A 17,138-nucleotide genomic window follows, 5' to 3' on the forward strand; every position below is an offset into this window, starting at 1 on the left:
CTTACGATTGCACCGGTTGGCTAGATAATACGTTTATGCGTAAGAAATACAGCTAATTTTTTGCATAAAGGAAACTACATAAATGCAAAAGTATCAACATTAGAACAGGTCTTTCGGACAGGTTTCTTACACAAATTACATTAGGTTTTCTTACAAAATCAATAACCCGGGAATTACATCCAAAACGAAGTCAACCGAAAATCTTTAGCGATGTCTTGCTATAGTATTCTGGACAAGGCTGTAACTACAGCAAAAACGACAGCCACTGCCACACGGTCAACTTCTTCCAATTTTAGATCCTACACACAAAACCTCCTGATTAGGAGACATAACGGCAGCTGAGAAAGTAAACAGGCTATTGTAAATCTGCTAAGATTAATTTTTAAACCATTAAAAATTAAGTAGACAAATATGGTTCAATGTGGATAGATGTTCTGCTGAACAAAAAGATGTTGTCTTTATATCTTGTTTGAAACAAAGTGTGGTCGAAAAGTGAGAGATAAATGTGATGCCCAATGATAAACGTACTTGAACGCTTTATGTTGCGGCAGAACTTGCTGCCACATTGACAACGGAATGGCTTGATAGGATGATCGTGGTCATCAAAATCAATTCCATAATCCTGCAAGGGTGATAATATGAATTTCTCAGCAAAGAAAATATTGAATCGAAATACATATTTCATGCATGATTTATTATCTTCACGTGGCTGCATTATGCAAGCTTGGAAGGAAATTGAAAGATTAACTAACCAACCCTAAACCTCCCGACTCTTAAGAGTTGAAAATTTCTGCAATTTAATATTGAATATATATTATATAAAAATGATTAGTTCCATAGAAACTTTAGCCTTTACAGAAAGGTTGTTTGCTTAAACTTAGTTAACGAGTCGAATAAGGTCCTCTGATGCTCTGATATGCCAAAAGAAAGTAGCTGCCGCTGAATAACTAAACAAACTATTTCAGCAAGATCATCATTTTTATTCATCATGATTAATCATCAAAAAAGATTTTGTTTTTCTCTGTAATAATATCTCCTGATTGATATATATAGCATTTTCAAGGTGTTATAGAATGTGTGCTGACATATTAAATCATAGAGCTAAATTGGGGTTAGCTTGGATAAATTAGGAAGCCAATAAATAGGGCTAATTTTGTCGAACCTGGTTCTTTCTTTTTTAAGCTAATGTGATTTGTATAAATTCCTCGCTCTAAAAATTGCATAAAGCATGAACAACACTGTACAAACTTACCCAAGTCAGTTCTTCCATGGCCCTCACTGCTCTTGTTGTGAAGAAGGCGAGCTGCATTTATTTAAGTAACATCCTATTAAACTTTATGCAAAAACTTGACTTCGAACAACTTCGAAAATGGAACATGGTAAACTATGTATAAAAAAGCATGTGACTTCTTACATGATAATAGTGGTGATCCGGACTCTCTAGTTCCACTGGGATCTCGACCAAGTTTGGATCATAACATCTTGCATGGTTGCAGACAAGGAAAAAAAAACATTAAGAAAATTGCATATTATATCAGAACAAGGGTCTCAATCTTTGAACATGGGATCGTTTTATTTTCCAGCAGATGGACGTTAGGAAGATATATTAGATTATCATTTAACAAAGGAGCTAACATAATGGAGCAAATGCAACTGTATGGCAATTAAATTTGGTAAGGCACTACGACTAGAATTAGCCAGGGATGGGAGAATGAGGCTCAGTATAAGAGGGCACAATCAGTTTAAAAAAGAGAAGAAAGCTATTTCTTATGGTCTGAAATCCATGCCAGAACCTAGTTACTACACACATCGCACTAGATATAAAGAGAAGGATTGCCCAACTGTGAATCTAAAGCAAAACAACAAAGTAATGTACCAAACACGTTATACTAAATTCAGATAACCTTACCTATGATTAATAAACCTTGCAATATTTCCGTAATATGTGGTATCTAGACAAAGAGCTTCTTCATCTTTCAGTGCTTCTTTAGCACCCCAACCAGCATCGAGAAGTACAGGATAAGAATGTTTTCCCGCTTTAGGGCTGCGCAAAACACGACCAACGAGCTCTCTATTGGTTAAAATTTCTCCGACATACTCGCTAACAAAAGCACCTTTTGGGAGATCCTCCAGAGTACGCAGACCCCAACCTTTTCCTTCAGGGGTCATGAACACCTAATGACGAGGAAAACAAAGAGAGAGTGTTAAGTAGTTATTATCAAAAGCACCACGATTCTAGATAACTCCAGAATAAAGTATAAGAGTTGGGGCTAGATTATGCAGTACTTGACAGTAAAATCCTACCTGTAACTTCCGAGTTATTCCTCTTTGTACCACTCGATTGCCACACTGTGAGGTACAGTCACATCCCAACCAACATTCTTTGATGAACTTCCTCATTATATGTCCTTTGCATGGTTCAGTGATATCCTCACCTTTTGATCTTTCAAGAGGACATTCCTTGCAGAAGAACTGGCAATGCTTGTTAGGATTGTGGTTCATCGAAATACACTCTTCAAGAAATTCCTCCTTAACAAGGCCATATGTTGTGTACGCAGTTTCATTTGCACATGCACAAGGAGTAGACGGTGACAAACAATCCCCAACACAAGTAGAGCAGTTGTTATCTCCAAGCCGAGCGAGAGAGAATTTCACACAAGCGTTTTTGAAAACTGTATTTTGGGTTATGTAGCGAAAAGATGGTGGAGTCTCACTACTCATTTCATTCACAAGTGTAATAACATTTTTTTCTCGTCCCTTGGCTATGTCAACAACACCATACAGAGGCAATCCAGGTAGTACTACTACCTGGGGCTGAGGAGAAATCACCAAGCTCATTTCATTCGGGTTTTCTGCAAAATTCTCTATGTTCTCTGTATTTGTCCCGTTTTCATCTCCACCATCCATCTTTTTCAAATGAGAGTCATCATCATCTATGCCATTGCAAGGATGAAGTGGTGATGTCTTGGGCAGAGTTGCCTCGGCATCGAAATGAGAAGCCACTGATCCACTCAAAAGGCCTCTAGCACCAACATCATCTGTTGAACCAATGGTCTGACCCGCATTTAAGGTTTCTGGAGACTCGCTATTGGAACCCGATCCCAATTTCAGAAAGCACTGACAAAATTCTTTCATAACATTCATCACGGAGAAGTTTGGGTCTAAGGTTTTGTACGTTCTCAGACATTTTTCATCCACTGATTTCAGGACTGTTTCAAGGGTAGGCATATGGAAATCAGGTCTTCCAAGAGCCACATCGCAGCTCAAGGAAATTTTCACTTCCCCAAAAGACGAGGAAGCGATCTCTAGGTTAGAAAAACATTGACCTGAGACCAATGCCAGCTGGTTGTTGTTCATCGATACATTTGGGGTGGCAGCGCCGTCAGCCCTTTCTTTCTCATTGACACAGGGTGAAACTGAGGGCTCAAGACTGTCATGTTCTCTAACTGTACCATTGCTGCACATCGAGTCTCCTCCATTATTCAGACCTGCAATGTTTCAACAAGGATTATGAGACTGAATATTACAATAAAAACGTCTGTGATAACTAATTTGTCGAGTAACTATAAAATAAATGGGCATGGCCCATCTCCAAAAGTGTCCATTCCCCACATGTGCGTTGTAAGAGCCAACAAATTGGTGATGTGGGACGATACAACTACTAACACATCATGTTATAACTATGCTTGCTGAGAAGTTTTACGAATTCAATTATGCATCTCAAGTAAGTCTAAATCCACGCAATAACATAAAAAGAGCTATAAAACAACCTCATCCTTCAATGCTTAGCTAAAATCCAGAACAAAATATACAAATTAGTAAATTTGAATCAACATAGAATCTTTAAAAACTAATTCCTACACCCAGTTAATCGAGATTTACAAAGAAGACTAGATTAGTAGCTACACTCAATTGATTGAGATTTCAGGCATAGACAATCAAACCAAGAATTTCTGGGAATCAAAAGGGGAGATTTCAGTTTTCCATGTGTTGTCTGAGAGGCAGCTGCTCCATGAACAAAATGTTGAATGCATACAGCTAAATGTTAAGATGATTAATGACGGTTCAATGACTCAAAGAATCCATTCTATGGATACTAATGGTTTTCAGTCACAAGACGGAAGGCATACCTGGACAATTGACAGCGGTACGAACCTCCAAACGTGGCATGTCATCAGTGACTGGCTCATCTTTAGGCGTAATTAATACATAACTTGAATTGCTCTTCTGTTTAGATGACAGATCATTGCCAGGCCCAACCTTTGGCTCTTTAAGACATACCGCATTAGATGCTGCACTTGCTGGAACTAAAGTCTTTTCACTCGATGGTATTTTAGGAGAGACAGATCCTTTTCCTCTGTCTCTGAGCCTCATTGGATGGGAAGGAGATCTTGGTTCAGTTGCCTTTTGCTGATTCCTGCCTGTGCCACTGGGAGAAATAGGTCGTTTTCCTTTATTTTCAGCATTCGGTTGAGCTGTCCCCGCTGTGCCTTGTGACGCATTCAGTTTTGGGATACTGGTTTCAGGTAGTTCACTTGGTTCTTCTTTAGGCCTGATAAGAAGCATCTTGCCACCGCTACTACTATGAGGCGCATCTGAGGCGGGACTTTTTCCATCTTGGTATTTAAGTCGCAATCTTTTCAAGGGCCGTTCAGGCTCTTCATGTGCCTGAGCCTCTTTCTCCAAATAGTCCTCTTTCTATTTAAAAAATTAGCCGATATGTCACAACATTGAAATAAAATAAGAGCGAAGAAAAATATTAGAACAAATTTATATTCTCAGTCAAATATTGATGTATAAAACATGACTGCAGTAAAAAAGATCACCTCTTCATTATTGACCATCTTCTTTGGATGCTCAGCTACCTGACAGACAGATGGACAACAGTCAAACTCTAACCACTTTACCTTCTCTTTCTGTATAATTGGAGAGAATAACAGTAGAAGCACAAATATATTAAGAGATTGATATACTAAACACAATTATCAAATGTAACACATACTGCTGCATTCTCCATGATCTTCTTTGAATGCTCTTCTGCCTGTACACAATAAGAATCAAATCCCAAAACTTTGATCAAAACATCTAAAAATTAATGAAGACAAAGAGAAGAGCAGAGATATTAATTTACAAGAATAACATATATACGGGAAAAGGAGGCACAGAAAAACTTTTGACAGCAAGAAACAGGAATTTGTGCCTGGTTATGCAGCCCACGGTACTTACTTCAGATTCCTCTCTTTCAAATATAGCATCTGCAAGGGCTCGATAGTTTTCCTCTTCAATGAGCTCCCAGTTTTTATCGTACAATTTCAGCAATTTTTTTAGTACTGGCTTCACCTTATCTTCTGAGATCCCAATACCCTTCATAGCACGAAAGGCATTTGCAACTCTCATTTTCGTTTCCTTGCTGCTCATTTCGACCAATTTTTTATGTCCACCTAAACGTTCCAAACAAAAGAACTGTTAGATTTGTAAGCAAGCAGAATGAGTTTAGCCATGATCCGAGATTGAGCTCAACATTAATTGTTCAAGAGCTCATGAGCTGGCTCGTGTGAGATTTTTTCTACATATTTTTTATAAATATATAATAAATAGTTTTAAAAATACTAAATATTCAAATACTAAAATAATCTAGATATTTGAAATAAAAAAGGTTATTATAAATTAAAAAATAATAATAACTTAAACTTAATAATACTATAATATTTTACTATAAATATATATAAAATAGTAATAAATAATAATATTTAAAATTCAAAGATGAAACTTGCAAATGTTTTTCAAAATTCAGGCTCGAGCTCATAAAAGTTTACTTGAGCTCAAGCGAGCTTGACTCAATTTCTACTCATTTAGACCCCCTAGGAAAGAACACCATTTCTTCTAAGATAATATGTAATCTAAATCCTAGGTAATCAGACAAGACAGTATGCAACACTTTCTACCCCTATTCAAGGTTCCTTGTAAATTGTTATAATTGTCTAGCTTGCCAACCAAATACGCAATTTTTGCCTGAGAAGACAAACAAAAATGTACGAACTGAGACAGACACAAATGTCCTAACTAAGATAAATACAAACTACCTAACAGCAATACATTCTTAACCTGATATAAACTCCTAAATATAACTCTATATTCTAACAGGGTCAAATAAAAAATTCTATCCATTTATAACTACTGTCAAGTATCATGAATGCAGATCAGTAAATGCAAATTAAGCTCAAATAAAAATGAATATGCCAAAGTTCACGCATATTGGAACAATCAATCAAGAACAAAATCTATGAGCAAATATATATAAAATATTTAAATAATATAAAGGATAATATCGATAAGACTTACTTGATTTTGCTGTGAAATGACAATCCCCGAGAATCTATCTGCCTGTCCTACACAATTGGATTCTAAGAACAGAAAATTACATCCACGGGAGATCAGTAGAGCAGGGGCAGGGGCCGGCCTGCATATAGGAAGAAATGGCAGCTTACGGAAATGGAAAAAGTAGAGAACACTTAATAATTAATATCTCTGATGTTCAGTAATGAACTGGTGAAGAAGGTAGAGAACACTTGACATTCCTAATGTTCAGTAAATAATTGGGCATTGAATTCTCTTTTTCTGTAAGACGTCAATAGTATTAAAGCACAAAAGACAAAAATTTACAGGTGCAATATTTTCTCAACACTTGACACGTACTGAGCATGCAAATGGGGAAACAATGCTCGCACACATGGATCGTGGATGATGCAGGGAAAATGTGAATCCATAGTGCTCATACAAAAGCACGTACTGGTTTTCATTTATGGAAACCGTTAATATAATCAGATTAAAAAGTGGGAGCATCTTAATTAGAAATAGGAATGAGTTCTTGGGATAAGATTATTTTATTTAAACAGAAAGTAATTGAAGTTAGCGGTATAAATATATAGAAACAATAAGAAAAGTTTCGCTTCATTTAAGTACTAAAAAACAGAAAGATCATTAACACGTAATCCAAATCCACTAACTCAACATTTTGTGGCCACCAGAAAATTTCAGAGCAACAGCGGTGGATAATAAATTGTAACATGAAAGATACAATAGTTAAGTCCATATATGTGATAGTCTAAGAAAATATGGTTAGTAACTCAGACTTCAGTCAGAATTTAGTTGACAAAATTGAGTTAAACTCTACCTGTAATTACAAAAACATAAATAACCAGAAATATACACATATATACATACGTTACCCACTTGTGACTGTATGCATAAAGTATGTGATTATTACTAATCTACGCATACGCTCTATATCTATGCAATACACTGTATACATGAAAATATATGCATACACGCAAAATAGAGAAAGAGGGGGGTGGAATTCGGAGCGATCACGACCATGTGTTCTCAACTCCACTACCAACTCTGGACTTAAAAGCTTGAATGAAATTCAAACAGATTACATAAAGGAGCAGGACGGGACGGAAGTATGCACTTTTCATACCTTCAGACCTATCCGCGCAATTAAGATAATTGTACCAAACTCTCATTAGCTGCAACAGAATGGAAGTATTTGTTGTAGAGCCATGACCTCCTGCATCATTTAAACAGAAAACAAGGTTTTAAAGCTTATTAAAGTCTTTTCGAATTATAACAACTCAACTAATAATTCTGGCAAATGAACAATCAATCAAGTTAAATAGGCCTTAAAACTCAGACTAACGTATATAAAGAGAGATTTAAAAAATGAAATAATAATAAACCATTAGGTTTATATTCATCCGGCTGGACTATGGATTTCTATGAAGACTCGAACTTATCAGTTCAATGAAAATCAAACTTTAACAATCTCATAAACTATAATCCACTACTAAGACAAATTCGGTTTATTCCGTAGAACATCGGGTGAATTAATTGGGTAGATCTTAACCAATCATTCACACACAAAAACACACATTCATGTTGGTGTAGCATAGATTTAACCAACAAATTGATATGTTAATGTTGTAATTAATTAGAACAGAGCATTGACTGTGTGGTTCCACCCATCACCCATGCAACACAATGTCAGACAAAACAAGAAGAAAACATGTACTGCAAATCCTTCTCATAAAAATAGGGTACATGATTTTTCTCCACAAATAGGGGAAGAACAATCGACTGAAGTGTAATGCAGGAACCAATAAACCCTAGAAAAAACCCAAAAAAATACTAATTTATGCAAGAAAAAAAATGCTGCCAAGTAAATTAACATAAGAAACGTCATGCAAGAAAAATCCCCTTTTAGAACAAAATTGAAAGAAGCATACGCTAAATTAAGAGAAATGGTGGCAAAATTATTTGAAGGGTACAATCGGAGGGAAGGATGCCGGAAATATTGACGCATGTGTGTACGATTATTAACAAATAAATAAATAAAAGAGAAAAAAAAAATTAAAACTAAAAAATTCTCACCGGCATTGGAGAAGCGGGCTTCAGTTTGTGTGTGTTTGAGAGGGAAATGAGCTCTGATGAAAGTTACAGTGATGAGAGAGAAAGAAAAGGGAAAGGGGAGTTGTTTTATTTAAGAGAGTGACTGTTGTTCTGAGTGTGGGTGAATTTTACAAGCCGGAGTGCGGAAAGGTGTTGACCACGCGCGGATGGAGCGGCGGAAACAAGAAAATTGAAATATTTGGGGGAATCTTTAGTAAATTAAATTTGAACGGAAAATTAAATAAAAAAATTATAAAATCACAAAAGTGTATTATTGTAAGAACATCTTCTATGGTGCACCAAATCTCGTTTTTTGTTATTGAGTTTATGTGTTTTTAGATTTATGCACTAAATTATTGAAATTTAGGGGTGACGATCGGCACGTATTAATCGAACTCTTGTACGCTAAAACTTAAATACTATTTAATTTTATGTCTGGGGGCTCAAACTCGTATATCATCGAATCGAATTTTATAGTTGTGCACTTAAACATTGCTCAGATCGAACTTATACCACTAATGTATTTAATCATTGTAGAAAGAGTTACAAATTGTTAAGTATATATGTGTGAATGACCTCATTGTATTTAATGGACTATAATATATAACTTTGATACATCTAGTAAATAAAAATTAGGTCAGGTTGTAGAGATATGATACCACTAATTTAAGTTTTTAAATAGTTGTAACATGGCATAGAAAATGATATTTTTTATGAAAAAATGTTAAAGTGATTATTTATAGAAAGATTAATTGAATAATTCAACTCAATGAAAAATACAACTATTTATTATGTTTATAAATAGTTGATATAAGTTTGAAAATAAGTAATTTTCATATGTATAAAATAAATAATAAAAAATATTTCCAATAATAAAATAATAATTATAAATATTTTAATTATCCACTTAATCGGGATTATTAACTATGGTGAGCTTAAATTAGGCTCATAATTATTCAAACTCGGTCCCACTCGTCCAAATTACTAGGGTTGGGGTCTCAATCAAAAGAGTAAAACGAAAAAAATATGATATACGGTGGGAAAATCGGAATTCTGTGTTTATTTTCGAAATTGCTACTTTAATTTCAATATATTTCGTCGGATGTCCACCCTTATTAATTCGCAAAATATGCATTTTACTCATATATTTATCATTTATGTCATATACATATAATATATGATGATTAACACATAAGTATGTATGAATTAATGATTTAAAAATAGTTAAATGAAACACCAACACTTAAAATTATAAAAAAGAAAAGACAAAAAAATAAGGCAATGCAAATGGCATGGGAGCGTATAAAATTAAATTGTACTCCACCGTATATCAGTTTTGTTTTTCGCCAACTGTGAAATTTGGCAGAGACCTCTGAGCAGTTGTACGTAATAAAGTACAAAACACGCACAACACACACACACACACACACTCACCATTTGTTTTTTCGATTCTTCTCCAAGAAATCATTTATCTATATAAATCTCGCCATGGATTTTTGAGTCTTCGTCTTTTCACAAAAATGGGTTGTCGTCGTCCATCTCAATCTCAGCTGATTCCCTCTGTAATTCTAGCTCTGTTTTCCATCGTCGGCTTCTCCGCCGCCGCCGCCGCCGCCTCCGGCGACGACTACACGAACCTGGTTTTCAAAGGCTGCGCCGACCAAAACTTCCACGATTTTAATGGGATGTACAAGCAGATACTCAAGACTCTCTTTGACGACCTGACCTCCAAATCCTCAGCCGTGAAGTTCTACAAGACCACCTCTGGCGACGGCGGCGCCATCAACGGTCTCTTCCAGTGCAGAGGGGACCTCTCGAACGAAGACTGCTACAGATGCATGAAGAGGGCTCCGGAAATGGCGTCAAAGCTCTGCGGGGAAGCGCTCGCCGCGAGAGTCCAGCTCACCGGGTGCTACCTGAGGTACGAGATTTCCGGGTTCAGGCAGGTGAGCGGGACCGAGTTGCTGTACAAGGTTTGCGGGTCGACTCGGGCGAGTGGGGACGGGTTTGAGGATAAACTGGACACGGCGTTGGCGGAGATAGCGAAAGGGGTGGCGGCGAGCGGGAACGGCAGTGGGTTTTACGCCGGCGAGTTTCAGTCGGTGTACGTTCTGGGTCAGTGCGAAGGCGATTTAGGCGGCGGCGGCGACTGCGTGAACTGTGTGAAGCGTGCGGCGGACACGGCCAAGTCCGAATGCGGCGGCGGCGCAGTTTCGGCGCAGATGTATTTCCAGAGATGCTACATCAGCTACAACTATTACCCCGGTGGGGTTCCCGGCAACGATCAGAAATCGCTCTCATCATCATCAGGTAATTAATTAATTTAAATATTAAAAATAATAAATAATTAAAAGTGTGTTTATGAGGGTGTTGTACTGTGTGCATCGGAGATTGTACAAATTAAAGTTTATAAATTATAAGGTACAGGGAAGAACAGTACGGAGAAGACAGTGGCAATAGCAATGGGAGGGCTTATGAGCGTGGGATTGGTAATGGCGTGTTTGTTATTCACTAAATCAGCTTTCAAGAAAAGAACTCCTTCTTATAAGTATGGCGGATAATTAATTAAACAGGTTAATTAATTCATTATGTTTCATTCTGCACACACATATATACACACACTGCTTGGTGTTCTTTATATATATATATATATATTATATTATATATACTCATTTGATCCTCTTTAATTTAATGTGTTTTTTACAGATAACATTTGCAGAGGATTTTGGTGTTGATTCAGATTAAATGGGAGTAATTAATTAATTAATTGCTGATATAAAAATCATATGAGTGGGAAAAGGGTAGAAATTTTGGTTTGTAGTGTGCAGAGTTTTCTTCATCTCCAAGTTTTCATACTTTGGTTCTTTTAATTTGTTTCTCTTTTATCTCTTGGGGGCTTCAATTGATGTCTATGGCGATGTTCGGTTATGTTTTCGTTTAACTTTTGTTCTTTCCACACACGAATTCGTGTTTAGTTCTTTCTTTTTTTGTTAAATTCCGAAACAACCTCGAAAATTTTCTTCTTCTCCATAAATAATTTGACTGCTGCGGTAAAAAAAAAATTTGATTGTTACGTCCTACTAAAAATAAACAAACATTATTTTATTTTTCAAATTTTCTTCTGAATTACATTTTTCAAACAACTTTAATCATGATTTGACTGTTATAGTGTATTGTGGATTTAGTGTATCTCAAATCATAGACGATGGTTACTTTCTTCCCAAATTATTCTCTTATATATTTCCGCAAAATAAAATGAAAATAACTCCAAAACCATTCCGAACATTAGCTATATCGATGAGAAATGGTAGTAGAGCGTTAGTAGTGTGATAATTTGCTAATTTTTTGTTTTTTTTTTATGTTTAGTGACATTAATTAATTCGTATCCACAATTTTAATGTTTGGTAGTTGAATGGAGAATTATTGTAGTTGCTTTATGTCAAGGTAGTTGATTTCACTTTGCACCATATCAAAAAGAAAAAAAGAGTTGTGGTTTTTCTTTTTTCTTCTTTTGAAAGTAAATCGTTATTGTCTATGTATATTTTACATTTATTGTAAGCTAAATCATGATAGTGGACATAATAATTATAATATAATTTAGAAAAGAATTATAAAATATTTATGTTGTATTATTTTGGGTTATGAACCTATTCCAATTATTCATACTGTCCTTTACAATAATGACCAACTCATATCAATTGGGTGTTTTTTTTTTTTTTACTGTATTGTCTTACTAACTCGTTGTCCTAACAAACTATATTGATTCTCTACTGAAATATTTTCATCTAATGATTGAATGATTACAGTACTATATCGTATCGTATTGAAATATTTTGGTTGGGGAAGGGTACTCAATATATTATTAAAGGGGTATTACCTACCTTATGGAAATATTATTAATAAATAAAATTTTATTGTAATAATAATTTATTTTATATAAATAGTGAATATAGTATGTCAAGTAACTATTATTAGTTTAAAATAGCTGTACTTGTAAGGTATGTCAAAAAATGGAATTCTTTCGTTAATGATGATATAATTCACGTTATAATTTTATTTAAAAAGATATTTTATATTATGTAAATATATATCGCGTGTGTGTTGGACATCAGTATTTTTTTAAAAGCAAAATTTTCTGGGATGTTGTAAGAAAATTATTACAAATTAGTATCCACCGCGAAACATATCCGAAACGCGGAAACGTTAAGAAGTTGAATTTCGTGGTATATAGCCAGACAACAAAGGTAGACGAGAAATAAGAAAATAAAGAAAACCCTAAGTAGCGAACAAATAATTAATAGTATTTAAACAACCAACAAGTAATATCATATGATCAGACGTAAAGAATAATCGATATCAGAACCCGTACCAATTAATCCAATATTCGGTAAGGAAGACAATACGAAAATTAACATCGGTAATTTTACATGGATTCCATATGAGCATCTACGAATTATGTGCACGCGCAAGTTGGAAATAATAAGAAACTATTGGAATTCTTTATAATCAATTCTACAATTGACTTACGAAAAAATTCTTCTTTCAGTAGGTAAATTTGATTGTGTGAGAATGAACCTATAAGACAATACATAATTAATGAGTGGTTCTAATTAGCCAAACATAAGGAGGGTTTTTGTAATTTAACATTACTTCAGGGATGACCGTAACCCTAACAAATAATTTGGGGAGAGTATCCTCGATTTATTGCTGACTTCAAGTCCAAACACACACGAATCAATCCAAAAAAAAAATTTAAAAGAAAAAAAAAGATGTAATAATTAATCCTAGAGGAATATAATTACAACATAAGATCTAAATTTTAATAAACTCTAGATAATTGTGTTGATCTTGAGACGGCAAACGGGACAAGAACCACGAATCGCCTGCCACGTTTTGATGCAATGCCGATGGAATTTGTGCACACACGGCAAGATAACAAATTCAGAGTCGTCGTCGTCGAAACCTTCCAGGCAGATAGAGCAAGTCTTGCAATCCGTATTCTTTATAAAATCATGGATTTGGCCCGACAGCCTCTCGTCGAAATAGAATTTGAAAGTAACGACGGCGTGCAAGTAGACGCAAACATTGTTATGTGTGGTCGGCATGTGTTTAACAACTGTTCTCGCTATATCCATCGCCATGTCAATCCACTGTCCGCTCAGATCAGCAGGTACGTTGATCCAGCCGTCGAGTACTTTTTGGCCGATGATGTGGCGTGCTTTTTCGTCGCTCGAGAATTCGTCGAGGTTGAGGACCGCGGAGCTTTGTCGCGTGGGTTCGGTGATGCTTCTGAGAAGTTGTATTGGTTGCAGACAATCTTGTTTCAAAATCCACAAGGAGAAGACGGAATCGAGATAAAACTTGAACGTGATCTTGAATTCGGTGATTTCGCGAGCTGCAATATTCGTCTTTGTGCTTGTTTCGATCTTTTGGATATTGACGATGACATTGTTCGCTTGTTGCTTCATCAAAGAGATATTGTATCCCTCCATTGTTTTACAATTTTTCAAGAAAAAAACAAGAGAGGCGTGTATATATATATATATATATATATATATATATATATATATATATATATATATATATATATATATATATATATATATATATATATATATATATATATATATATATATATATATATATATATATATATATTACAACAAGAAGTATCAAGAAAAAAAGTCCAATAAGTTTTATTTAACTACCATATTAATTAATTATTTTATCAAAAAAAAAAAATTATCAATCAAACAATAAAATAATTAATAAATATCACTTTTTTTTTTCAAATTAAAATATTAAAATAATTGTTCGACTCTGAAAAGGAAGAAGTTACATATAAGGAAAATAATTGCATCTTTTGATGGATATACAAATATTTTAGATTTATTGTAAGCTAAATCATGATACTGGAAATAGTAATTATGATATTATATTATTTAGAAAATAATTATGAAATACAGATGTTTTTTTTTTTTTCTTAATCCCACTTTGTACCATTGAAATATACTATTTTGCTTAATATATAAAAGTTGAATTCCACACCTAATTGATTGACATTTGACAATTTCTATTGGTGACATGTATTCAATTTCATCCCATGTGGCAAATTGATTGGTGAAAATAAATCATCAAAAAACATGTCACCATTTTCCAAAATTAAAAATATATTTAATTATTTAATTATATATTTATATCATACTATTTATAAAATCCTCTAAATATATCAACTTTCTTGGAAACTCTAAATAGTTTTATTTTTTAATTTAATTTTAATAGTAATTAATTTAATTTAAATTTATTTAAATTCAATTTGAAATCTTCACTTATTAAAATTGTATGATTGATGGTGTTACGAAAATTTTGTATTTTAATAGAATTATTGAATTAGAATTTTTTTGATACAAAATAATAAATAATTGCAAGATCAAAATTAGGATTGTGATTAGTATTAGCATTAGAATTATGATTATAATTAATACTCTTTGAATTAGTATTAGTATTAATACTAGGATTAGGATTCGAATTAATATAGTATTATAATTAGTATTAGGATTATGATTATGATTAATATTAGTCTTAGAATTATAATTAAGATTATAATTATTGATTCGCAATACAATTAGTGACATGTATTAGTATTATGATTATGATTAGCATTAGGATTAAGATTATGGTTAGAATTATTATTATAATTAACATTAGCATAACATTAGTATTATTAGTAGTAAAATTATTAGGATTATAATTAATGTTAGAAATAGGTTTACGATTAGAATTATCATTAGGATTAGAATCATGATTAGTGTTATGAATATGATTAGGAATAGGATAAGAATTTGGATAATATTAGTATTACAATTATAATCAGCATAAGCATATCAAGATTGACATTAATATTAAAATTAGTATTAACATTACAATATGTACATTAGCATTAACATTAACAATATTAACATATTAATATCAATATGAATATTAGTATTAGTATTAGTATTAGTTTAATTATTATTAGTATTAGTATTAGTACTGGTACAAGTATGAATATTCATATTAGTATCAGTATTAGTATTAGTATTAGTATTAGTATTAATATTAGTATTAGTATTAGTATTAGTATTAGTATTAGTATTAGTATTAGTATTAGTATTAGTATTAGTATTAGTATTAATATTAGTATTAGTATTAGACTATTAGTATGAGTATCAGTATTAGTATGAGTATTAGTATTAATCGAATTAGTATCACTATTGGTAACAATATTGGTATCAATATTGGTATCGATATTGGTATCAACATTGGTATTAGTACTGGTAGTGGCGTCGTATACATCATATCTCTTTTGCAATATTTATAAGTTTTATTGTTGTTTGAGTAATGTGCATCACTAATTGAACGACATTGGTGATAAACTTGCAGGTTGAATATCTATTGTGTTACTTCTTTGCTCACCTGTTTGTTGTTACCTTAGTTATTTTGTAGAAGATTCACATAATGTAGTAAATTGTGTGCAATATTTATAAGTTTTATTGTTGTTTGAGTAATGTGCATCACTAATTGAACGACATTGGTGATAAACTTGCCGGTTATTTGAATATCTATTGTGTTACTTCTTTGCTACCATGTTTGTTGTTACCTTAGTTATTTTCTAGAAGATTCACATGGTGTAGTAAATTGCAATCCAAGAAATAGAATTATACCATATGTTTTAAATGATTTCACTTAATCTTTATATCGTATTTTGCGCACTTCATGTTTTCTTATCTGTAATCTTTAACTTAATTTCATATGTTACAACTCTAAATTAAGAGATAAAGTTTATGTTTTTTTATTTCCTTTCATTTTGTTTTACTTGAATTGGTATTGTTATAAAAAGATAGTCATTTACATAAGTTTATTTTTCTCATTTTGAAACTCACCTCCGTGCAACGCACGGGTGAAATACTAGTTGTAAGCTAAATCATGATACTGGAAATAGTAATTATGATATTATATTATTTAGAAAATAATTATGAAATACAGATGTTTTTTTTTTTTTGCTTAATCCCACTTTGTACCATTGAAATATACTATTTTGACACTTTGCACCCTCAAAATAAATTAATAGAACTCTGCAGCCTCGAAACACAATAAATTGTGCATAATGCACCCCAAATGAATTTTCAAAACTAATAAATAGAATTTAATATTTCTAGTGGCAGTTTTTAGGATGACGAATGTCAATAATTTTTTTTATTCATCAATCATTTTGAAACTATAAAGTGCATAAATTAAAATACATCTCATCAACATATTTAAAAATTATACTTTTTATCACAAAAAATATTTTACGAAAAAAATCCTTAGCTAATTCGTTATTAAGTTATCTGAAAATCATATTTTCTTCAAAATATTTTTACTTAATATTTCCACCAGTTACAATAAAAAAATCCATCAATCGTATAATTTCGTGATAAAAGTTTATTTTATTTTATTTTGTAAGAAATATATTTTTTTCAATAATCCGGTGTGTTTTTTCGCACTTTGCGCGTTCAAGATTAGGTTGGAGGTTTGAAGACAATAATATTTAATATTTTATTTTGCATCTCCAATAAAAATAAACTTGCCTGTATTATTCAATTCAAGGTGCACTGTGCTATTATTGTTTTTCAAAAATGCAAAGTGGAATTAAACACTTTGAAGGTGCA

The 17,138-nt window shown here is 33.1% G+C and overlaps 2 protein-coding genes across 6 annotated transcripts; one reads left to right on the top strand and one right to left on the bottom strand.

Moving 5' to 3' along the window:
* Positions 1-55: 55 nt before the first annotated feature.
* On the bottom strand, positions 56-8,675 carry LOC105950184 (putative inactive histone-lysine N-methyltransferase SUVR2). Of its 2 annotated transcripts, none has more exons than XM_012973514.2 (13): positions 8,431-8,659; positions 7,481-7,570; positions 6,343-6,460; positions 5,227-5,441; positions 5,003-5,041; positions 4,827-4,865; positions 4,131-4,698; positions 2,305-3,488; positions 1,910-2,175; positions 1,415-1,481; positions 1,253-1,303; positions 529-622; positions 56-315 (listed from the first exon to the last, which is right to left on the bottom strand). In XM_012973514.2, the coding sequence occupies exons 4-13, from the start codon at positions 5,416-5,418 to the stop codon at positions 293-295; spliced, it is 2,523 nt and encodes an 840-aa protein (XP_012828968.1). In that variant the 5' UTR covers positions 5,419-5,441; positions 6,343-6,460; positions 7,481-7,570; positions 8,431-8,659; the 3' UTR covers positions 56-292. The 2 variants fall into 2 exon arrangements, with proteins under 2 accessions (XP_012828968.1, XP_012828966.1); XM_012973512.2 differs by having other exon boundaries at positions 87-299; positions 8,431-8,675.
* A 1,105-nt stretch (positions 8,676-9,780) lies between these two features.
* On the top strand, positions 9,781-11,443 carry LOC105950158 (plasmodesmata-located protein 3). Of its 4 annotated transcripts, none has more exons than XM_088814331.1 (3): positions 9,781-10,758; positions 10,870-10,996; positions 11,155-11,443. In XM_088814331.1, exons 1-3 carry the CDS (start codon positions 9,969-9,971, stop codon positions 11,156-11,158), a joined length of 921 nt encoding a protein of 306 aa, XP_088670457.1. In that variant the 5' UTR covers positions 9,781-9,968; the 3' UTR covers positions 11,159-11,443. The 4 variants fall into 4 exon arrangements, with proteins under 4 accessions (XP_088670457.1, XP_088670454.1, XP_088670455.1 ...); XM_088814328.1 differs by having other exon boundaries at positions 9,841-10,758; positions 10,870-11,021; XM_088814329.1 differs by having other exon boundaries at positions 9,841-10,758; positions 10,876-11,021.
* Positions 11,444-17,138: the final 5,695 nt, after the last annotated feature.

Source organism: Erythranthe guttata, chromosome 14 (assembly GCF_056151865.1).
Source record: "Erythranthe guttata isolate IM_541 chromosome 14, IM_541, whole genome shotgun sequence".
Classification (NCBI taxonomy): domain Eukaryota; kingdom Viridiplantae; phylum Streptophyta; class Magnoliopsida; order Lamiales; family Phrymaceae; genus Erythranthe; species Erythranthe guttata.